Here is a 24,091-nt window from a genome sequence, read left to right as displayed (position 1 = left end):
CTATTAAGCCCTTTGGGGCACATGGTGTCTAGTTTCCAAATCCATCTTGCCTCTCTATATAATAGATCTTTGTCCCTCTCTCCCCCTCTAATACGTCTGGGGACTTGGTCTATGACCATGTATCTAAGTTGATTAATTTGGTGGCCTTTTTCTATAAAATGTGCTAGCACAGGGAGGTTAGCTGTTTTCTCATTTCTAATTGTGGATTTATGTTGGCATATGCGTTCTTTGACCTTTTGGGTTGTCTCGCCTACATATAGTAGCCCACATGGGCACTTTAACGCATAGACTACATGCATAGAATTGTATGTGTAGTATCCTTTAATCAAAAAATTTTCACCAGTGTATGGATGAGAAATGCTATCACCTTTGATGACATTGCTACACTGACCACATCCCAAACAGGGAAACGTACCATTTTTAGGTTTGCAAAAGAATCTATGTCCCCCTCTGTTCACAGAGTCAGGGTTTGGCATTGCTCTGACCAATCTGTTACCTAAGGTGTTACCCCTACGATAAGCGGCTCTTGGGATGGTTTGGAACTCTTCTATATCTGGACAAGCTTCCTTCAATAAAGGCCAATATCTCTTGATAATATTGTAAAGTTTTTGACTCATGACATTATATGAAGTAACAAAGTCCATTCTTTTAATTGCAGATCTAGTATATCTCTTAGGGGGATCCTTGATGGATTTCTCTACTAAATCTAGTTTCTGACTATCATATCCCCTCTTAATAAATGTATTCTTCATTTCAACTGATCTGACCCGTCTCATCTTGGGATCAGTGATTATCCTGTCCACCCTAATCAATTGGGATTTGGGGACATTGTCAAAAACTTTAAGAGGATGGTAACTTTTGCGGTGCAACAAAGTGTTGCAATCAGTGCTTTTTACAAACATCTGTAGTGAGTGTACCATTTTGCTTTAGGACCATGGTGTCTAGAAACTCCACCTTTTGGTAGTCCTGTTTACAACTAAATTTGAGAAAGGGGACCGCACTCTCAATGTTATCTTTAACCTCTTAAGGACATATGACAGAATTTTTCCGTCATAAAACAATTGAGCAAACTGAAAGCTGTGTCCTTAAAGGGTTAAGCTGTAAGAGCTTATCAGGGGGGCCCCACCACACGATCATCAATGTAGTGGAACCACCCCTGGCAGTATTGTTTAAATAAAAGGGTCACCACAGACTACTCTCTCTTCAATGGAGTCCATGACTACACAGGCATAGGCTGGGGCCACATTGGACCCCATTGCCGTCCCTGTCCTTTGCATGTAAAATTGTTTCTTTCATGTAATTGGCAAGAGTCCATAAGCTAGTGACGTATGGGATATACAATCCTACCAGGAGGGGCAAAGTTTCCCAAACCTAAAAATGCCTATAAATACACCCTTCACCACACCCACAATTCAGTTTTACAAACTTTGCCTCCTATGGAGGTGGTGAAGTAAGTTTGTGCTAAGATTTCTACGTTGATATGCGCTTCTCAGCATTTTGAAGCCCGATTCCTCTCAGAGTACAGTGAATGTCAGAGGGATGTGAAGGGAGTATCACCTATTGAATGCAATGGTTTTCCTCACGGGGATCTATTTCATAGGTTCTCTGTTATCGGGCGTAGAGATTCATCTCCTACCTCCCTTTTCAGATCGACAATATACTCTCATATTCCATTACCTCTACTGATAACCGTTTCAGTACTGGTTTGGCTATCTGCTATATGTGGATGGGTGTATTTTGGTAAGTATGTTTTCATTACTTGAGACACTCTCAGCTATGGTTTTGCACTTTATGTATTTATATAAAGTTCTAAATATATGTATTTGTATGTATATGTATTTATATGTACTTATATTTGCCGTGATTCAGGATTCAGTATATTTCCTTTTTTGCAGACTGTCAGTTTTTCATATCTGGGAAATGCATTTTTAAACAAAAATTATTTCTTACCTGGGGTTTAGTCTTTTTCAAATTGACTCTTAAAAATTGCGGGCAGTACTAGGCTCGCGAGGGCGCACAAATGCCAAAATTTATTGCATCATTCTTGGCGCAAGATTTTTTTTTGGTGTAAAAGTTACGTTCGTTGACGCAAATTCGTAATTTCCGGTATCTTAGTTGGCGCCGAGTCCTTCACGAGGTTGCGTCATCTATGACGCTAGTGTTTCGTTTCCGGACGTTTTTTTTGGCGCCAAAAAATATTTTTCTGTTTGGTGTGTGTCATACTTGGTGCCAAATATTTTCATTATTTAAGACCCCATTCCTTTTGCCTCTGGCCTTTTTTCTATGTCAGAGGGCTATGCTGTTTGCATTTTTTTTCCCATTCCTGAAACTGTCATATAAGTAAATTGATAATTCTGCTTTATATGTTGTTTTTTCTCTTACATTTGCAAGATGTCTCAAACTGTTCCTGTCTCAGACAAACACTGTTGGAATCCTGCTGACTGATATCAGTTCTACCAAAGCTAAGTACATTTATTGTAATGTTATGGAGATTATATCTTCTGCTGTGGTTTGTAATAAATTATCCTGATAAACTTTTACATGCAGAGAATATGTCCATCAGTAATAATGCATTGCCTGTTGCTATTCTTTTAACATCTAATGTACAAGATATACCTGTGAATTTATAAGAATATTTTTCTGATTCTTTTCAGAAGGCTTTGTCTGCCATCCCGCCTTCTAATAAATGTAAAGGTCTTTTTTAAACTTCTCATAAAGTTGATGAAATTTCAAATGACCGACAACATACTGAATTATCATTCTCTGATGATGATCTATCTGATTCAGAAGATCCTTCATCAGATATGGACACTAATAAATCTACTTATTTATTTAAAATGGAGTACATTCGTTCTTTGTTGAAGAAGTGTTGATTTTATTGGATATTGAGGAGACTAGTCCTCTTGATTTTAAAGCTAGTAAACATTTAAATTCTGTTTATAAACCTCCTGTGGTTATTTCAGAGGTTTTTCCAGTTCCTGATGCTATTTCTGATATGATTTCTAAGGAATGTATTAGGCCTATTACTTCTTTTATTCCTTCTTTAAGGTTTTAAAATTTATATCCTTTGCCAGCAGTTAGATTGGAGTTTTGGGAAAAGATTCCCAAAGTTGATGGGGCTATCTCTACTCTTGCTAAACGTACTACTATTCCTATGGAAAATAGTATTTATTTTAAAGATCCTTCAGATAGGAAACTTGTATCTTATCTAAGGAAAGTTAATTTATTTAAGTCCTTTTCTTAGGCCTGCAATTTCTTTGGCTGATGTTGCAGCTGCTTCAACTTTTTGGTTGGAAACTTTAACGCAACAAGTATCGGATCACGATTTGTCTAGCATTGTTAACTTGATTCAACATGCTAATAATTTCATTTGTGATGCCATTTTTTTATATTATCAAAATTGATGTTAAATCTATGTCTTTAGCTATTTTAGCTAGAAAAGCTTTGTGGCTTAAATCTTGGAATGCTGATATGATTTCTAAATCCAGATTTCTATTTCTTTTCCTTTCAAGGTAATAAATTATTTGGTTCACAGTTGGATTCAATACTTTCAACTGTTACTGTGGGGAATGGAGTTTTTTTTTGCCTCAAGATTAAGTTCTAAGGGTAAATTTTAAGCTTCTGTTTTCGTTCTTAAGGAACAGAAACCTAACTCTTCCCCAAGGAATATGTTTCCAATTGGAAGCCTTCTTCAAATTGGAATAAATTTGAGCCATTTAAGAGATCAAAGCCAGCCCCCAAGTCCGCATGAAGGTGCGGCCCTTATTCCAGTTCAGCTGGTAGGGGGCAGATTAAGATTTTTCTAAGTTGTTTGGATCAATTCGGTCCAAAATCCTTAGATTCAGAATATTGTTTCTCAGGGGTAAAGAATAGGATTCAGAGTAAGACCGCCTGTGAGAAATTTGTTTTCTCTCACGCATTCCAGCAATCCCAGTAAAGGCTCAGACTTTCCTGAAGTGTGTTTCAGACCTGGAGTTATCTGGGGTAATCATGCCAGTTCAGTTTCAGGAACGGGGTCTGGGGTTTTATTCAAAACTATTCATTGTCACAAAGAAACAAAATTAATTCAGACCAGTTTTGGATCTAAAAATTTAATTGACATGTAAGAGTACCATCTTTCAGAATGGTGACTATAAGGTATATTCTGCCTTTTGTTCAGCAAGGGCATTATATGCCCACAATAGACTTACAGGATGCATATCTTCATATTCTGTTTCATCCAGATTATTATCAGTTTCTGAGATTCTCTTTTTTAGACAAGCATTACCAATTTGTTGCTCTTCCTTTCTGGCCTAGCAACAGCTCTAGGAATCTATTTAAAGGTTCTCAGTGTTTCCTTATTTGGACGATCTCTTGATACTTGCCCAGTCTTTACATTCTGCAGAATCTCATACGAATCAACTTCTGTTGTTTCTTCAAAGACATGGTTGGAGGATCAATTTACCAAAACGTTCCTTGATTCCTCAGACAAGGGTCACCTTTTTAGGTTTCCAGATAGACATAGAGACATGGACACAATCTAACAGACAAGAGACCATTTAAATTGGGTTGAGCTTGTTGGAACCTTCAGTCTCTATTATTTCCTTCAGGAAGTTTTAGGTCTCATGACTGCAGCACCGGACTCGATTCCCTTTGCTCGTTTTCATATGAGACCTCTCCATCTTTGTATGCTGAATCAATGGTGCAGGGATTATACTAGGATATCACAATTAATATCCTTAAATCCCAATATTCAACTATCTCTGACTTGGTGGTTAGATCACCATCGTATAGTTCTAGGGGTCTCTTTGGTTCGTCCAACCTGGACTGTGATCACAACAGATGCGAGTCTTTTCAGGTTGGGGAGCTGTTTGGGGATCTCTGACAGCACAAGGGGTTTGAAAATCTCAAGAGGCGAGATTACCAATAAATATTTGGAACTCCGTGCAATTTTCAGGGCTTTTCAGGCTTGGCCCCTGTTGAAGGGAAGACCATTCAATTGCTTTCAAGACAGACAATATCACAGCTGTGGCATATGTCAATCATCAGGGTGGGACTCACAGTCCCCTAGCTATGAAAAAAGTATCTCTAATACTTTTTTGGGCGGAATACAGCTCTTGTCTAATTTCTGTGGTTCATATCCCAGGTGTAGACAATTAGGAAGCGGGTTATTTCAACCGTCAGACTTTACATCCAGAACATTTCAGAAACAGATCTGATGGCTTCTCATCTAAACAAGAAAACTTCCCAGGTACCTGTCCAGGGATCTTCAGGCGGAAGCAGTGGATGCGTTGACACTTTCTTGGTGCTACAAACCTGCTTATATTTTCCCGCCTCTAGTTCTTCTTCCAAGAGTGATATCCATAATCATCATGGAACAGTCATTTGTTTTGCTGGTAGTTTCAGCATGGCCTCACAGGTTTTGATATGCAGATTTTGTTCGGACCTTTTCCATTAAGTTCGAATTTTCTGTCTCAAGGTCCGTTTTTCCATCAGGATTTCAAATCATTAAATTTGAAGGTATGGAAATTAAACGCTTAGTCATAGAGGTTTCTCTGACTCAGTGATTAATACTATGTTACAGGCTCGTAAATCTATTTTTAGAAAGTTTTTATTATCGAGTTTGAATGACTTATTTGCATGGTGTTCTTCTCATAAGTTCACTTGGCATTCTTTCAGAATTCCTAGATTTTTACAGTTTCTTCAGCATGGTTTAAATAAAGGTTTTGTCTGCAAGTTCCTTGAAGGGACAGATCTCTGTTGTTTCTGTCTCATTTCACAGAAATTCAGAAAAACATGAGCCAAAAATATAGATTTATGGCTCGGCATAGAATGCATATATTTAGCACTTCCTATCTCCTATGTATGGTTATAAACCTAGAGTAGGAATGCTGTAAGTGTGGGGCGACGTGATGCTCAATTTAAAATCTAACTTTTATTTCAACACTTAAAAACAGAATTGCACATACAATTTAAAAACACAAATTGGCATAGAACGTATTCTGCGGGAGATTTCACAGAAAGATTGATAAGCTTCCTGATATTTACTGTTTTGTACAGGCTTTGGTTTGTATCAAGCCTGTCATTAAATCAATCTGTCCTCCTAGGAGTCTTATTTTGGTTTGAAGGCTTTACAGGCTCCTCCCCATTTGAGCCTATGCTCTCTTTGGACATTAAAAAACTTTCTTGGGAAGTGTTGTTCCTTTTGGCCATCTCTTCTGCTAGAAGAGTTTCTGAATTATCTGCTCTTTCTTGTGAATCTCCTTTTCTGATTTTTTCCTCAGGAAAAGGCGGTTTTGCGGACTTCATTTAAATTCTTACCTAAGGTTGTGAATTCTAACAACATTAATAGAGAACTTGTTGTCCCTGCCTTGTGTCCTAATCCTAAGAATTCTTTGGAGAAATCCTTACATTCTTTGGATGTGGTAAGAGCTTTGAAATATTATGTTGAAGCTACTAAAGCTTTCAGGAAGACTTCTAGTCTATTTGTTATCTTTTCTGGTTCTGGGAAATGTCAGAAGGCATCTGCCATTTCCTTGGCTTCGTGGTTTAAGCTTTTGATTCATTCAGCTTATTTGGGGTTGTGTCAAGCCCCGCCTCAGAGAATTACAGCTCATTCTACTTGGTTAGTCTCCATTTTGTGGGCTTTTAAGAATGAAGCTTCAGTTGTTGGATTTGCAAAGCAGTAACCTGTTCTTTTTGCATACATTTACTATATTCTACCGTTTTGATGTATCCGCTTCTTCAGAAGTAGTTATTTGGTAGAAAAGTTTTTTCAGGCAGCTGATTCAGTTTGATTCTTCTGCTTATGTTTTAAGTTTTTTCCTTTCATTTATGAGAATAAACTTATTTTTTGGGTTGTGGATTATTTTTTTCAGCGAAAAATGGCTGTTTTTATTTTTATCTCTCCCTCTCTAGTGACTCTTGCGTGGAGTTCCACATCTTGGGTATTGCTATCCCATACGTCACTAGCTCATGGACTCTTGCCAATTACATGAAAGAAAACATAATTTATGTAAGAACTTACCTGATAAATTCATTTCTTTCATATTGGCAAGAGTCCATGAGGCCCACCCTTTTTGTGGTGGTTATGATTTTTGTATAAAGCACAATTATTTCCAAATTTCTTTGTTGATGCTTTTTACTCCTTTATCACCCCACTTCTTGGCTATTCGTTAAACTGAATTGTGTGAGGGGTGTATTTATAGGCATTTTGAGGTTTGGGAAACTTTGCCCCTCCTGGTAGGATTGTATATCCCATACGTCACTAACTCATGGACTCTTGCCAATATGAAAGAAATTAATATTTCAGGTAAGTGCTTACATAAATTTTGTTTTTTCATATAAAAAGAAATTGTTTGTAAGCACCAGATCAAGCAATTGGATAAGCCATTTCTGTTGTTTCTGGCTATATTGGTCACTCTTAGCTAATGCATTACAAATACAGTCAATACCCACTGAATGGGGTATGACTGTGTAAAGGGAAGTTCGTCCCAAGTTGACAGGATAACATCCTCCCCCAAACCACTCAGCTTGGAAATAGACTCAATGAAGTGCCCAGTATCCCTGATGTAAGATCTACCCTGTGTGAACATGGGAGATAAAATTTTGTCTAAAAATTGAGCTGTGGGGCTTAGGAGGGAATCAATCCCTGCCACAATGGGTCTCCCGGGGGGAGGGGGATCTATCAATTTTTTGTGAACCTTTGGTACCACATAGAAAACAAGCACAATAGGAAATTTTGGAAGCAGAAAATCATACAATTTCTTTAACAATTCATTAGATATACCCATGTCTAGTATGCTGACTAGACTTTTACAGACAATGTTAGAAGGATCACAGTCCAATTTCATATATGTTACATAGTGCAACAACTTGAGGACAATCTCTTGTTTGTACTTGGTTGTGTTCATCACTACCACCGCACCGCCCTTGTCAGTGGGCTTGATGGTAATATTGTTATTATCCTTTAAAGATTTAAGGGCCTGGTACTGATTTTTGCTCAGATTATGTATGTTATGTTTCTTGATAGCAGCTAATTTCCTAAAATCATTATCCACCATTTTAATGAAGGTTTCAACCACCACATTATCCCCGGATGGGTTAAATGAACTTTTTGAACTCAGTCAAAGTAGTGATAGATCAAAAGGGCCTTTACTGCCTTGGTCATGTACAGTCTGTAATGTAAAGGGGGTTATTAAAGAATGCCTTGAGGCGCAGTCCCCTGAAAAAAACGGGTCAGGTCAGTCATAATGGAGAATGTGTCAGGAGCAGCAGTTGGGCAAAAAGATAAACCCATATTGAGCACTATTATTTCATCTGTGCTTAGTTCCTGTGATGACAGGTTAATAACATTTACCTCCTCTGTTTGAATTTCGTCTTCTGGCGTGTCCCCATTCCTCTGCCTCCGTCTACCAGCCCTTCTCGTATGGCGCCACTTCTATCTGTCTCCGTTGCATCTGCTAAAAAAAGTAGAAGCTATGTTAGACTGTGAGCCACTTACGGCAGATGCATGTCCTGTTCCTGAGCTGTCCGAGCTTGACCTCGTATCACTATCCGTCCCCTTCTGTTGACGGGTACATGATGTCATCCATCTCGGGCCGGGGTTGGTGGGACGTCTCCGTGGGCGGTTCCATCTATACACGCTGCCTGAGTTGTAGTCCTGTTCATCACGTCTGAATTTGCATCTCTTGCCCTCCTCAATCACAGACTTGGAGGTGTTAACCCCTTCTACAACCTCCTCGTGGATGCGCTGGAACTCCTCATCTCCCATGGTTTCACGTAATTTGTTCCTTTGAGCTTCTATTTTTCCAGTAAGTTCCTGTAATTCACGGTTAGAAAACTGTATCATCAGATCCATATAATATTTGTTAAGGATCTGTTGGTACTTTGTGCAGAACTCTGTATTTTCTGAGAAAAAGGTGGGTTGGAGGGGGGGGGATCTCATGCCACGGGGAATGCGTTTAACTTTGTAGTATTCTGCCATTGTGGAAGCATGTACCTGTAATAGTACCTGATATTGGTCAAAAGGGACATTTTCCTAAGGTGTGTGCTGGTCCTGCTACTTTCCCAATAATCGCCAGCTAGCTCTGACTAGTGTAGGATATGTGAGTATTCTTTTTCAATAAGGGATACCAAGACAACAAAGCACATTTTGAAAATAGAAGTGAGTTTATTTAAGTGTGGCTTACAATGAAATGCTTTTTTTTTTAATCATACAAGTTTAATTTTTACTTTCCTAACCCTTTAAAGGGATATAAAGGTCAAAATTGAAAAATGCATGGGTACAAATCAACGTGAAATACGGGTCTTCTCTAAGAGCATATTTCTATTTGTTTGATTGAATAAGCATTTTTATTTGGATGGTTACATGTATGTCCCTATATTTTTATCCTTTTCGTTTTAGCACAGCCAGCTATAAATTATTTTAAATCTACTAACAGTTTTACAGTCTCAGGAAAGCCATTATATGCTGCCATGGCACTTTCTGTATGGTGTGACTGTTTTACTTCGGTCCTGGCTTACAAAAGTACATGTATATAAGAAAAAAAGCTTAGGTAACACTGTTAAAATTTTGCATTAAGTTTGATCATATATAAAAAGATGGCGGTAACATATACCAGGTTGCTATTTATTAACAACAAACAAACAGATCCCATCTAGTGCAGTTACTCTCCAGTGTAATGAGGCTGGCGTTTTTCTTTGAATGCTGCCATCCCTTCCAAACGATCCTTTGTAGGAATGACCTGGGAATTCAGAATTGTGAAGATTAATAACACAGGAACAGACCCGAGGGACAGAAGTCTCAAAGATCTGTGCCCATTTCAACAACAGCTTTATGAAAGAAGAAATTTGCTGGAACTATGGAATTGCTGCTACACTAACCATTACCAGCCATTGTTTTGTTCGTTATTGGTAGAGTGCTTCTCTTGTATGTGTATTCCTAACCAGACCTTCACAGCACAGAGTGCAAAGCTAAAATAATAATAATAATAATAAGCTGTAAATAATAAATCTTGTATCTACTAGGACACAAATATCAAACATTTATTGAAGGGGATAAAAAAAAAAAAAGTAATTTTTCTTATGGTATGACATACCTGCCCGTAGCACATGCCCTCAATAGCCATTCCTGATGAGATGTCCACCTGTGGGAGAGGAGATGATGGTATTAAATGGATGGTTGTACATTGCAAAGGTCAGTCCTTAGAAACAATTAACAGGGCAGGATCTGAGTGTGTGTGTGTGGGGGGGGGGGTTGTGTATATTTACTTTAAAGGAACATAATACTCATATGCTAAATCACTTGAAACTGATGCAGCATAACTGTAAAAAGCTGACAGGAAAATATCACCTGAGCATCTCTATGTAAAAAAGGAAGATATTTTACCTCACAACTTCCTCAGCTCAGCAGAGTAAGTTCTGTGTAAAAAGTTATAATCAGCTGCTGCCCAGCTGCAGGTAAAAAAAAAAAAAAAAGAAATGAACAGCAGCCAATCAGCATCAGCAGTGTTGAGGTCATGAATTCTTTTACTGTGATCTCATAGTAAACTTCCTTAAACTGAATAGGGAAATATGAGTGTGCACGTAAACTCACTCCCTTAGCTGTCCCGGGACAGACATACTGATTTGCTGCTTAGAAGTCCTTTACAATGGGATACGGCTACTGAGGAACTTTTGAGGTAAAATATCTTTCTTTTTTTACATAGAGATGTTCAGGTGATATTTTCTAGTCAGCTTTTTACAGCTATGCTGCATCACTTTCAAGTGTTAACATTTGGGTATCATGGCCCTTTAAATATAAAAAAGAAATTAAAAAGCAGAGTGCCAGGTTCTGCCCCAACTAAGCAAGTCTACTTACGGATTGTCTAATGCTCTTGTGTTTAAAAATAACTGGCTGATTTTTGTATGTCACACAGCACAACTACTAAATGCCGGAGGGAGCTGTAAAATCACAAAAACTCCTAAACCAATTCAGTATTGTAACCTAATGCACTAAAAACAAAAGATGTTTAACCTGGTAGTGTAGCATAATATCTTTATTCTCCTCTTACCCGGCTTGTACAAACCTCATGTTCAAACTACATTGTTCCTCACGACTGACACATGACTGTGAGGAAGCGTGAATTAGATCAATATACCCAGAATATGATCAAAATATTTTACTATGAGCAGCGAGCAGAAGAGGTCGCAGATCTTTAGAGCTCCTCCATAACTTCAACTAAATATGATTTAAAACCAGATTTTTGACACACCGAGCACCAATATCATAGTGGGACTATCTATACAACTCCCATCTGCTGCTTGGAAGTCGCTAAATTTTGTTATTCTGCCACTTCTTGTGGGTTATGCTTGGAAATCCTACTCTGGATCTATAGTGACGACGGCCATTTTCCCGCACCCGCAGACACGCAGTTACTATGGCTGATACCCACTGGATATTTGTTGAGATCACTAAACTCCTGACCCACCATCACAACAAGCTCACTGCCGCTTTGGATGAAGCGGTGGAACCGGAGGAGCGGCGCGAGATCCCGATAATACTGTCTCCGGACCAAAATGAGGTAGACACTGATCGGGGGGACGCTTTGGGGCCCCGGCATCCCCCACATATCTTTAGTCTCACATTTGCTGACCCTGGGTCATATCGGGAGGCTGAGGGGGTCAACATTAAGCTCTTGCTTACCAGCACAGTCCTGCAGCTCCACACGGGAGAGGATCTCACTTGCATAGCTGTTTTAGATGATGCCGAGAGTCAGGGACCTCAAGGGAACACAAAGGGCCTTGACGCCATTAGCACTAACTGCCTCCCTGTCATTCACTGTGCTTTCTTAATCGGCCTAGAGATAAATCAAGCATCAGAACAGTCCTCTCTGATATGGGAACAGCGTTGCTTGTTCCGTTCCTCCTGGTTTAAGACTTTTGAGGCTGATAGTGAATGGCTTCATTTCTGCACTGGGAAAGCCGGTATTGGATAAGTAGCTTTAAAACCACGATCTCCCCATCTAACACAGAATTTATATAATTTGGCTCGATGTACTGACACCATTCTGGACGGACAAAGTTGAAATGAATAAGGCACGCCATGATATTGAGGACATAACTGACAACAGCAAATGTGACAATATTGCAAGTTTAATATATCAGCAGGTTTAGGAACTATATTAATCCCTCTAAGGACCACAAAGCATTTCTATGTGACTGCCCTTCATGAAGAGATTGCTATGGTTTGAGGCCCATTTGTTTAAATCTGTATGTGTGCCATATAAGTATAGCAAGATAAATTTGTCACTAGGAGGTTCTGCATCCAGAGACATTGGGCAATATACTGAACTCTAACACTTATATTAAGTTTGCTGGTTATATTTTTCTAGATGTTTGTCTCATTAATATGCTTACTCCCATGTTCTTAAATGGACTAAACAGTATATATCCCATGTTGTTCTATATAGGACTTGTTTATATTTGTTTGCACAAGGTTATGAGGTTAACCCAAGTAGGAAGTCATTTTCAGTCCTGTGTTAGACCGACTTATGTGCTGCACAGGAGTTCAACTGCAGTGGCATTATACCTCTCTACTCATTACTTGAACAGCGAGCTGGATATACAGCTCAGAGATTATCTGCGTTTATATATAGATAGTCAAGTGAAAGGCGTAGGATTTGGGGTGACACTCAGCTCTATATGTCTGGATGGATTATGTTTATGTGATTTCATATTATTGTCACTTCAGGCTATTTAATATGTATGGTATTGGTTATGCGCTATTTACTGCCCTATGCCAAGTAACTCCACAGACATAAGACAGCCCATATACCTTAGCTATACACACATAGTTCATTAAATGTTGTCCTGTCCTCTTTGGCTGGGGGCTGAACCTCCTCTACCTACAGTTAATTAACTCTATAATCCCCCCACACAAATATTCTAATGCTGCTACAATATAGCATGCATATACCTAGCTTATCTAGATCAAGGTTACCCCTTCTAGCACCTTTGTTACTTTATTATATTCAGCTTGCCACCTCTTCCCCCCCCATAATGTATCTTCCTAATTGGAAGAGCTACTCAAGCGGTTTAGCTTAATTGTACCGCAACCTTTTATTTTGAAAGTATTATTGTGACATCTTTCTATTTCATCTGTGTTAGCTTTCTTTTTGTTCTATTGAGAGATATGTATTTTGTATCGCTAAATTTTTCTGAGATCTATTGGCTAAGATTATATCTCTAAGGGTATATCAGATGTAGAAATGAGATTTGAAAATGTTCTAGTCTCTTAGCAACAAAAAAATGACAAACTTGGGGTTTACTTTATGTGTGTTTACTATTTATGATATGCAACAAACTGAACCCTATATAAAGATATAGTGGTTATTGTAAAAAAAAAAAAAAAATTTTACTATAATGTGAGAAGATAAGTGTCAAGAATACCCCATGACTGAGATGCCAAGGGGTTAATTCTCTTTAGCCTGTGAGCTAAAAAAACACATTTGTTTTGTCAAGAACTGCCAGACCCCATTATAAATTGTTTCAGAGTTCCACTAGAATAACAGTTAATGTGTAAATCTGGGGTTTCCTTAAGATTTCTCATATCATATAATCTTAAGTGGAGGCAGCTAGATATCATTTTTAGTTTAGTGTGGGTGGCATTTCTTTTACGTCTAGTACAGACTAGAGAGTGTTGTTAACCCTTGCACCCACTGAACTACGTCACAAGCTTGCCTGGCGTGGCTAGATTATGACCAATTGACAGTAGAATGGGTCTGATAACCCTTTTGGTGCCAAACAAGTGACTGGCGCAGGGTTGGTTAACCCTGGTTGTCACAATATGCATACCCTGCTCTGACAGAATGTTATTGCATGACTTGTATTTAGACACACAAAAAAAAAATCACTCTATAGCACACAGCACATTCTCTCTAATGATACCCCGATCACAGTGTTTCCATTAGAGCAGAGTATTCTGGGTAAAGATACACACGTTAGTTTCACAATGCCTTAACTTTTTACCTACAAATATTCTTTTTAAATACAGATTCCCTTATGTAAGTGCAGTTGTATTTAACCACACTTATATTTTCTTAGAGAATCACCAGGGGACTCCCCAGCTCACAACAGTTTGTTTATAATACATAATATATTTTTTATTTTCATGAATGAATGTCAAACATCTACAAATCTATTTCAGTCTCACAAAAGGAACCTGGCATTACCCCTTCAGCTAATGCAGTAGACATCATGCCATAGTACTGATAGGTATGTCAGTATTTTCAGGGATGGTGGAGCTATGAACAAGCACAATAAATGAGTTGTCTAAACTATGGGGTAGATATATCATACCCGGGAGGACATAATTCGCTATATCGAATCATGTTCACCCTGCATCGCTAAATGCCGACAACATACGCTGTCGGGATTTAACATTGAACAAGCAGTTCTGGTGAATTGCTTGTGCAATGCCACCCCCTGCAGATTCGCGGACAATTGGCCGCTAGCAGGGGGTGTCAATCAACCCGATCGTACACAATTGGGCGGATTGATGTCTGCAGCCTCAGAAGCAGTGGACGAGTTAAGGAGCAGCGGTCCTAAGACCACTGCTTCTTAACTCCTGTTTCCGGTCGAGCCTAAAGGCTCGCACGGAAACAGATGTATTCAGGGCCATTCTGCCCTTAATAAATCGGCCCCTATGGCTCACTTGTCTTCAGGCAAAAATCATATTAGAACATTTATATGTATGATAGAAAAAGTGTAACAGGGATGAAGGAGAAAACTTGTGGGAAACGATCAAATAATTTAACTGAAAGTAAAGGAAGGATGTAACTTAAAAGATAGAATACAAAGTCGCTTCTCACTAATCCAGTACGGGGTTCCAAGCCTGAGTACATGGAACGAAAACCAACAAATAAAGTACATTTTTATATATGCATCAGAAATAAATCATGTTATTGTAAAAGATCTGTGAGCAAAATACATGTTTTTATAAGCATTAACACTGACCAACTTTGTCCATGCAAACACCCCTTGATAAACGTTTTAACTATTTTATCTTATCTCCTTTGCTGTAGCCAATCAGGGACAGACTTTATTTAACCTTGCGCACTGATAAAGCAATCACTGTGTGGTGTGATGTATAAGTGGAAACATCAAAATGTGCAGATTTACAGAAGCTGGAAAAAAGAAAAAATTAACTTGCACTACGGACGCTTTTCACTTTTTATGAGGAATTAAAACTAATGAGTTAAAGTGGTAAAACCAGAGTAATGTTACCTCGTAGCCCCTGCTGATTGCCAGCTTAGCCATCCTCACAGCAACTGGAGCCTTGAATGGAAAACAAAATATGGTAAATAATTATTGGCATTCATTTGTAATGTATCATAACATTTTACAGTGAGATATACATGATAAATACAAACAAAGCAGATCATATATAGAGGTGTGAGGCCTGCTCCCATTAGAGCATAAAGGGACTGTAAGCATTCAGTAATGGAAAGTGTCCTTATATGTATTCATGCTTAGTAGTACTTATGCATACACATCCATATTCATTATTTGTAATATTTTATTTCTAAGCTTGAATTTCACTGACTGCAACAGCCGTGCACCTTCCAAAAGTGATTCTAGTCCAGTTTGATACAAACAACCTTTTTTGAGGCTTTAAGGTGTTTGAGTAAATTATGCTGTAAACTGGAAAATGGAAATGTAAGACTCTTATATAAGAACCATAAAGTAGATTTAGACACAAGAGAATGAATGATGTTCAAAGCACAGATCAATGAGGCAGGTGTAAATAGCATATTATAATCTGGAGATCTACACGCACATCTTACACTGAATACACTAAACAAACTAAAATGGCATCATGTGACTTTATATAATACCGACATGCAGTCATTTATTGTATTTTACACAAGTTATTCCAAACTAGACCTGTGCATTTGTGTATTTATATAGTATCCAAATGCAGAAGAAAAGGTGTGACATCAAAAGTGGCAAACACTATACCCACCTCATCATGTGATAAACTGGCCATGCAGGTCTATAATGTAAGTAGATCCCTGTGGATAATTAGAAAGAGGAGATGGTGCTTGTTCTTCTCTGAGCTGCCAAGCATTCTCTCACCTGTGGAAGGATTTCCTGTGCCAGCTCTAGCGCTCTCTTGTAAGCAGCGTCTCCATCGGCATTTTGCGGCACTGCATGATTCACTAGACCAATGTGCTCAGCTTGCTCAGCCTCAATTTGCCGCCCAGTGAAAATCAGTTCTTTAGCCAGACCAATGCCAAGAAGCCGCGGCAGTCGCTGAGAGCCGCCTACAATGCAGTGAACAAGTGTAACAAAGACACACATGGACTGTCTGTGACGGTGTATTTCAGAAGCCTACATATGAGATAAACTACAATTTACAGGTGCAAGTGTTGGGGATTCAGCTTCTACAAAGGATATAGTCAAGGAGAGGAAGATAAGAGACAATAAGTTCAGCAGTAATTGGTTCAAGACTGACCAAAGTAATAAATATATCTATCATACTCATTATTGGGCGATTAAGGCAAGTAGTGCCTGTGACTATCAATCACACAAGGATTATTCTAGGTGACAGCTCCCTGCACAGCATTAGTTAAATACTGGTAAAAAGGATACAAGCAGATTGGAATAATGTACAGTGTCTCTAGTGATGATCATGTAGATGTGTTTACAAGGCTTGTATGACACATGCAGCTATAGCACCTGACAGTGTATAAACCTCATGTCTTGTTATCTACATGTACCTGCTCCTGGCAGAAGTCCTCGCGTTGTCTCAATCAGCCCCAGCTTAGCAGAAGAAGCTAAAATGAAAAAGTCCTGAATAGAGTTACACTGTGTTGGGTAGATAATATTGTACTGATTTTTTGCAGATGAACTGATTATAGTAAGTCACATACCTGCTACACGGAGATCACATGCTAGTGCCAGCTCCAGACCCCCACCCAGTGCATGACCATCCAGCGCAGCAATGGTGGGCATTGGCAGGGCAGCTACAATAAAAGGAGTAAGTGGGGAGAGAGAAATGACTGAATAGCAAAGCTTTGTATCAGACTCAGAGACACTAAATATGCACTCAACGGGGAAGATAAAGGATCTGAAACAATGTTTACTACTGAGTCATGTATTCGGATTACGGCTCAGGTTTGCTGAAAAGTGACAGGCTGGCACAAGATTACCTACCACATGTTCGGGCTGCAGTATGACCATAGAGCAGGGCAGCTGTATGATGTTGCACAGTGATGCAGAACTGTTGTGCAATTACAGAAAACAGAAGGCTGCTGCTGTGTAGTTTCCAAAACGGTAAACATTTTACTAGTGGGAAGACAGAACGGTGCATCACAGCTCTAGTACCGCTGTGTGAGTAGCAAGCTGGTTACAGAGCTGACAAAATAGCCCAGATTGGCTGTAATGATTATATAACAACAAATAAGTGCTGTGCATTTGGCTGGGTGATGCTGTGCAGGGAATCATAAGCTGCCTTTACAGGATATTATAGTATGAAAATAACATAATAAAATCCTTTTTTCTTAATGTGTGTTTATCCCTTCCAAAAGGGGCAAGACATAGTAAGATATAGTCAAAGTTGCACACCTGGCACACACTCTGCTGCTCCAAATATGGACAGTCAGAAGCAGGGGTTAAACACACAGCAAGAAAATGGCTTTCATTTATAACAAAATAAAATATGGCATGTTATCTATACACAAGAAATTTCCTTTTTAAGTGGACTATGTAAAGTAGGATTAACTATGCAGCTGACCTGGTGTAGAGGTTTGTCACATGACAGGCAGGGAACGTGATGGTGTATGACTGCCAATCAAGCAACGAGACAGCATAGTGTTACCATAAAGTGCAGAATAATAAAGTGTAATGCTAAGGGTGGCATATGGTTGCTCTACATGTTGGCACAAGTTTGCTGTACCAGTGCAGGGCTTTAATGTGCTCGTCGGCGCAGCATGTTTACCGGACACTCACCAATCTCACTCATCAGATTCCTCAAGCCCTGCACAAATAGTGACACTTCTTCATTGTCCAGTTTTGCTCTCTCCTTCAAATCTGCGCCTGTCACAAGAACAGTGATAAATCAGGCGAGAAGTCAATGTCAGCATCAATAAACTAGACATGATAACGTATAACCCTGGATAACCAGCAGACAGATTGCTTTGGCGCACTTTATCAAAAGCAATAAAAATTAACAGGCAGCAACCAAGTATAGTAATTAAAGATCTTTCCCTAAAAACGATTGCTAGCTTTGCACCCTAATAACATGTTGGACTTTGAGCTGATCAATGTGGACAGACTTGTTTTTTTTTCCTTCTCTAACTCAATTATTAGACATAATAGCTAACTAAACATTTTTTTGTTACTAACCTGCGCAGAAAACGCCTGGTACTATACTTCGAACCACCACCACGCGAACGCTGGAGTCATGACGGAGGGTTTCAATAGTCTGAAAAAACTGGATAAAGACCAGATGTTAGCATCATATACCCTAAAAAAGGTGCAAACATGAGACAGAGGAGGGAGAGGTCAGAGTTGGTAGAGCCATGAGAGAATAAGAAAAAAGGGTATTGGCATAAAGTCCAAACCTTCCATTACTAACTCCCCGGCCCCTACAGAGAAGCCTTAAATAATGCAACCCCCACCCATACAGAGAAAGTAAAAACTTAAATACTGCTAAACCCCCAGCCCCTAAGAAGAAACCTTAAATAGGGATAAACCCTCAGCACCTACAGAAAAACGTTATAGCGCTAACCCCTGTCCTGTACTTAAAAACTTTATAGCGCTAGACACCCGGCCCCTACAGAACAACCTTATAGCACTAAAACATTCGGCCCCTACAAAGAGACCTTTTATTACTAAACCTTCAGCCCCTACAGAGAAACCTTATAGCACTTAACCCCCAGCCCCTACAGAGAAACTTTATAGCACTAAACCCCCCAGCCATTACAGAGAAACCTTATAGTACAAAATCCCTGGCCCCTACAGAAAAACCTTATAGCACTAAACCCCCGGCCCCTACAGAGAAACCTTATAGCACTAAAAAAAAAAAAAACAGCCCCTACAGAGAAACCTTACAGCACTAAAACTCCGGCCCCTACATAGAAACCTTATAGCACTAAAACTCCGGCCCCTACATAGAAACCTTATAGCACTAAAACTCCGGCCCCTACAGAGAAACCTTATAGCGCTAACCCCCCTATAGAGAAACCTTATAGCACTAAACCTCAGCCCCTACAGAGAAACCTTATAGCACTAAAACTCCAGCCCCTTCATAGAAACCTTATAGCGCTAACCCCCTATAGAGAAACCTTATAGAACCAACTCCCAGCCCCTACAGAGAAACCTTATAGCACTAAAACTGCGGCCCCTGCATAGAAACCTTATAGCGCTAACCCCCTATAGAGAAACCTTATAGGGCTAAACCCCCAGTATCTACAAAGAAACCTTATAGCACTAAAACTCTGGCCCCTACAGAGAAACAGTATAGCACTAAACCCCCAGCCCCTACAGAGAAACAGTATAGCACTAAACCCCCAGCCCCTACAGAGAAACTTTATAGTGCTAACCCCCAGCCCCTACAGAGACACCTTTAATAACTCACCTAAATAACCGAGAGATGGATACAGCTATCCTCGCACAGCAGAAAGGAGGTAAATAAAGAGGAACAAAAGAAATGGAATCTCAGACTTTGCAGCTCATATTCTGTTTTATAGCTATAAAATGTTGGGCTTCTGTCTGCTCTCACTCAGTGACAAATGAGTCTGTAGGAGCAATAAGTCATCTCACCTCATTTACGAAGAGTCTTCCCAGTGCGTTCCTGGCGTGTGGTCTGCACATAACTATCTCAGCAATGCCTGTAACACACAGAGCAATAAACGTATTGGCTCAATGTCTCTATAAAGCATTATCAGGAATACTGTGGGTACCGACTTCGGTAGTTTTAGTCATTTGTGGAGCAGGTGGGGGGGATCTAGTTCTGGTTCTGGTGCAAACGGATAAACTGACAAGAAAATAAAAGAACAGCAGTTAAGTGGGGTTCACCAGGAGTTGGGCAAACTCTCGGGTGCACTACTTTGGCACATTTTCCCTTGTTTTGTGGGCACATAACCGGATTTTGCCCAGGCTGCAGCGGACATAAAGTACGTATGGCAATTTTACAAGGGTGGTATACTGTTTAGAGGATCATTTCAGGCTGTTTCTTGGTTGGACAGACAAAACATATATTATGTACTAATATTATATTACTAGTGTAAAGTTATACAAAGAATGTTTTTGGGGCCTGTGCCATCCTTGGTGCCTGAGGCTATAGTTCTTGGACAGTAGCTTAGGGCAGATGCTGTGGAAAATAGTATCATGAGGACATTTCTCTATTTGCTCTAGTGAGTTTCTTAATGGGAAGACCACAGACCAATATTCTGGTGCCGTTTTTTAGTTGGGGAGCTGAGTTAGGATATTTCTCCAAGAAGGGGGCACTTACTACCGGGCAGAGGTATTCTCAGGCTTTATCTCACAGAGATAATATCTAGTGAGCTTCTCATGGACTGGGCAGCAGTTTATGGAAGTTTTAAAGGGAGGGGGTAGTTAATACAGGGTCAGATGTAGTCCGAGACTGATTCTCTAAGGGGTAATATTTAATGAGTCTCATGGGATGCATTAGTTTGGGGCAGTTAGTACAGGGGCAGATGTATTCTAATCTGAGGCTGTTTTCTCAGAGGGGTATTATTTAGTGAGTCTCAGGGTGAGCAGGAGTTTGGGGCAGTTAGTACAGGGGCAGATGTAGTCTCAGACTGATTTTATGAGGGGTAATATTTAGTGAGTCTCAGGGGAGCAGGAGTTTGGAGTCGTTAGTACAGGGGCAGATGTAGTCTAAGACTGACTTTATGAGGGGTAATATTTAGTGAGTCTCAGGGGAGCAGGAGTTTGGGGTAGTTAGTACAGAGGTATATGTATTCTAAGACTGATTATTATTATGTTTCTCAGAGGGGTAATATTTAGTGAGTCTCTTAAGGGAAGCATGGTGGGGGGGGTAAGGGATTAGTTTGGCACAGCTAGTTTACGGGCAGATGTTTTCTGAGGCTGTTTCTCAGAGTGTAATATTTAGTGAGTTTTTGGGGGGCATTAGTTTAGGAAAGTTAATACAGGGGCAGGTGTATTCTGAGACTGTTTCTCAGAAGTGTAATATTTAGTTAGTCTAGGTGGGGGGCATTAATTTAGGGCAGTTAGCACAGAGGCAGATGAATTCCAATGCTGTTTTTCAGAGGGGGGGGGGGGGAGTTTGGGGTAGTGAGTACTACAGGGACAGATTTATTCCAAGGCTGTTTCTCAGAGGGTTCATATTTAGTGAGCCTCAATGGGGGCATTAGTTTGAGGGCAGTTAGCACAGAGGCAGATGTATTCTGAGACTGATTCTCAGAGGGTAATGTTTAGTAAATCTTGAGGGGGGGGGCATTAGTTTGAGGTAGATGTATTCTGAGGCTGTTTCTCACAAGGGTAATATTTATTGAGTTTCTCGGAGGGGGTATTAGTTTTGGGACCCGGGGCAATACTCTCTTACAAAAGTAGCCTATTTGGAGGGAGTTTCTGGGCAGACAGCAGGTTTCAGTCGTTTCTCCAGGGCGGGGGCAGAATTATACCCCAGGGGCATTGGGGTAACATTTTAATGTGGAACAACAGGACTAGGTCGGTGAGTTCCTCAAGGTCAGTGTTAGGGTGGTTATATTATGGACAGTTTTCAGAAGGGGCAACAATAGCCTGGGACAAATCCCCGAGCAGCAGCTGCGGTAATAACATAAATTGGGGTAAATTCTGGGGCAGTTTCTCTCACTGCTGTTTTGTATTTGTTGTCCTAATCCAGAGTGGCTGCATTAGAGTGGTGTTAAAAGTTAGTTTGAAGTTTCAGTCAGTTTGTCCGTGTTAGGGCAGGTGAAATAAACGGGACAATTTCGGGCCTTGTGACCCGGGTTATATCCGGGTCACACTTACCCGCATTGCTGCCCTCCAGATGAGCGGTCTGCACCTCCCGCCTTCCTGAGCTCAGCCCCCGGACTTTCCCGGGCACCAACCCCCAACATCCCGAACCCCGAAGCAACAGCGCCCGGATCCACATAGTGACCTGACACAGCGCCCCCAGTGGCCTCTGTTGGTAATGAGGGGACGCAAGTGTCAGCTCTCGTGAGGTATATTATATACCTCTCCTCAGTTACATATACGCCTCCTCAGTGACTTATACCCCTCCCCAGGGTCATATAACCCTCCTTAGTGACCTATACCCCTCCCCAGGGTCATATGCCCCTCCTCAGTGACCTATACCCCTCCCCAGGGTAATATGCCCCTCCTCAGTGACCTATATCCCTCCCTACGGCCACATACACCCCTCAGTGGCTTATACCCCTCCTCAGGGTCATATACCCCTCCTCGGTTTCTTTCACCCCTCCCCAGGGTCATATACCTCTCCTCGGTTACTTTCACCCCTTCCCAGGGTCATATACACCTCCTCAGTGACTTATACCCCTCCCCAGGGTTATATACCCTCATCAGTGATTTATACTCCTCCCCAGGGTCTTATACCCATCTTCAGTGACTTATACTCCTCCCCAGTTCGTCATATACATCTCCTCAGTGACTGATACCCCTCATATAGTCCTCAGCGACTGCTATCCCTCCCAGGGGTCTTTTACCCATCCTCAGTGACTTATACCCTCCCCAGTTGTCATATACCCCTCCTCAGCAACTGATACCCCTCCTCATATAGTCCGCCTCAGTGACAGATACCCCTCCCCAGGGTCATATATGTACCCCTCCTCATTGACTTATACTCCTCCCTGGGTTTATATACGCCTCCTCAGCGACTGATACCCCTCCTCAGTGATTTATACTTCTCCCCGTGAGGGTGAGTGACATTAAAGAAGGTGTTGCAATAATTTTAAGCAGGGGCGAAACTACATGGTGTGCAGAGGTCGCACTTGCGACTGGACCCCCAAGGATGGGGGCCCAGCTTAAAAAAAAAAAAAAAAAAAACGTTGACCTGCCACTGCCTGCACTGATATCATGTGAGTGTGACATGATGCTTTACAAGTGTCTCTGACTACAGGGGTTAGTGTTTCTATTTTACCCATTGGTGTTTATGTGTGTGTGTATGTATGTATGTGACTGTGTGTGTATTTATGTTTGTGTGTGTATGTTTGTGGAACCAGCAAATTACAGACCTTGTTACTACAGCATGGGGGGAGGGGGTAAACAGTGTCACTATACAGTACCACTATATACAGTATGGGGGGGCTGGACTATGTCACAGACTACTGTGGTCACTTTATAAAGTACTGGGGCGGGTAGGGTCAGGCCAGCCATCTCACTGGCAGATTACAGACTGTGTCACTGATTCACTATATACAGTACTGGTGGGTTAAACAGTGTCACTATATACAGTAATAGGGGGTCAGACCATCTCACAGACTGTGGGCACAGGGTACCTCCTTTTGCAGACATGTAATCTGATAAGATTCACATTTTTTTCTGTGTTAAATGTTAAGAAATAAAAAAAAGATATATATCAAATTCACTTTTTTTTTGGGTCGGGGGGTGGCACTTCTTAGATTCTTGCACCTGGGCCCTGTGGTTTCTAGTTACGCCTCTGATTTTAAGTATGAATAAGAAGTACTACCAGGGGTTAGCACGTACAGAAGGTTTACTGTCCCGTTTGAAGGGACATTATGCAATAGATTTTTCTTTGCATAAATGTTTTGTAGATGTTCCATTTATATAGCCCATACAGTTGTTGTTTTTTTAAAGTGGATAGTTTTGCTTATTTTTAAATAACATTGCTCTGATTTTCAGACTCCTAACCAAGCCTCAAATATTTAGGAGTATACTGATGTTTACCTACTCCAGCTTGCTTCTGTTTGTGTAAAGGGTCTTTTCATATGCAGAGGAATGGGGAGGGGGGAGTGTCTGCTTTTTCCCACTTGCAGTGGGTGTTCCAGTAACCTTTTAAACAGAGCTAAACTGGAAGCTTCTAAGTAAGTTTTTAAACGGTTTTGTACTGGATTTTTATATCAATATCTGTGCATATTATTCTTTATGATAGTGTCTA

General features: G+C 40.3%; 1 protein-coding gene across 2 annotated transcripts; it reads right to left on the bottom strand.

The window, feature by feature from the left end:
- Window positions 1–9,127: 9,127 nt before the first annotated feature.
- Window positions 9,128–22,211, bottom strand: ECHDC2 (enoyl-CoA hydratase domain containing 2). Of its 2 annotated transcripts, XM_053693462.1 has the most exons (11): window positions 21,985–22,211; window positions 19,789–19,856; window positions 18,370–18,457; window positions 17,974–18,060; window positions 16,896–16,988; window positions 16,743–16,799; window positions 16,099–16,286; window positions 15,247–15,297; window positions 10,080–10,127; window positions 9,865–9,954; window positions 9,128–9,725 (listed from the first exon to the last, which is right to left on the bottom strand). In XM_053693462.1, exons 1-10 carry the CDS (start codon window positions 22,106–22,108, stop codon window positions 9,889–9,891), a joined length of 870 nt encoding a protein of 289 aa, XP_053549437.1. In that variant the 5' UTR covers window positions 22,109–22,211; the 3' UTR covers window positions 9,128–9,725; window positions 9,865–9,888. The 2 variants fall into 2 exon arrangements, with proteins under 2 accessions (XP_053549437.1, XP_053549436.1); XM_053693461.1 differs by lacking the exon at window positions 9,865–9,954 and having other exon boundaries at window positions 21,985–22,208.
- Window positions 22,212–24,091: the final 1,880 nt, after the last annotated feature.

Source organism: Bombina bombina, chromosome 10 (genome assembly GCF_027579735.1).
Source record: "Bombina bombina isolate aBomBom1 chromosome 10, aBomBom1.pri, whole genome shotgun sequence".
Lineage (NCBI taxonomy): Eukaryota > Metazoa > Chordata > Amphibia > Anura > Bombinatoridae > Bombina > Bombina bombina.
This window is presented reverse-complemented; position numbering and strand designations above follow the sequence as displayed.

Excerpts from the sequence above, each read along its gene's own strand:
- ECHDC2 (XM_053693461.1), bottom strand. The coding sequence starts at position 22,108 with ATGTGGATCCGGGCGCTGTTGCTTCGGGGTTCGGGATGTTGGGGGTTG. Across the intron at positions 16,989-17,973 it reads GAATCTGATGAGTGAGATTG|CTGCCCTGCCAATGCCCACC; the intron begins GTGAGTGTCCGG and ends CTTTTATTGTAG. Across the intron at positions 15,298-16,098 it reads CACAGGAAATCCTTCCACAG|GCTCCAGTTGCTGTGAGGAT; the intron begins GTGAGAGAATGC and ends TTTCCATTCAAG.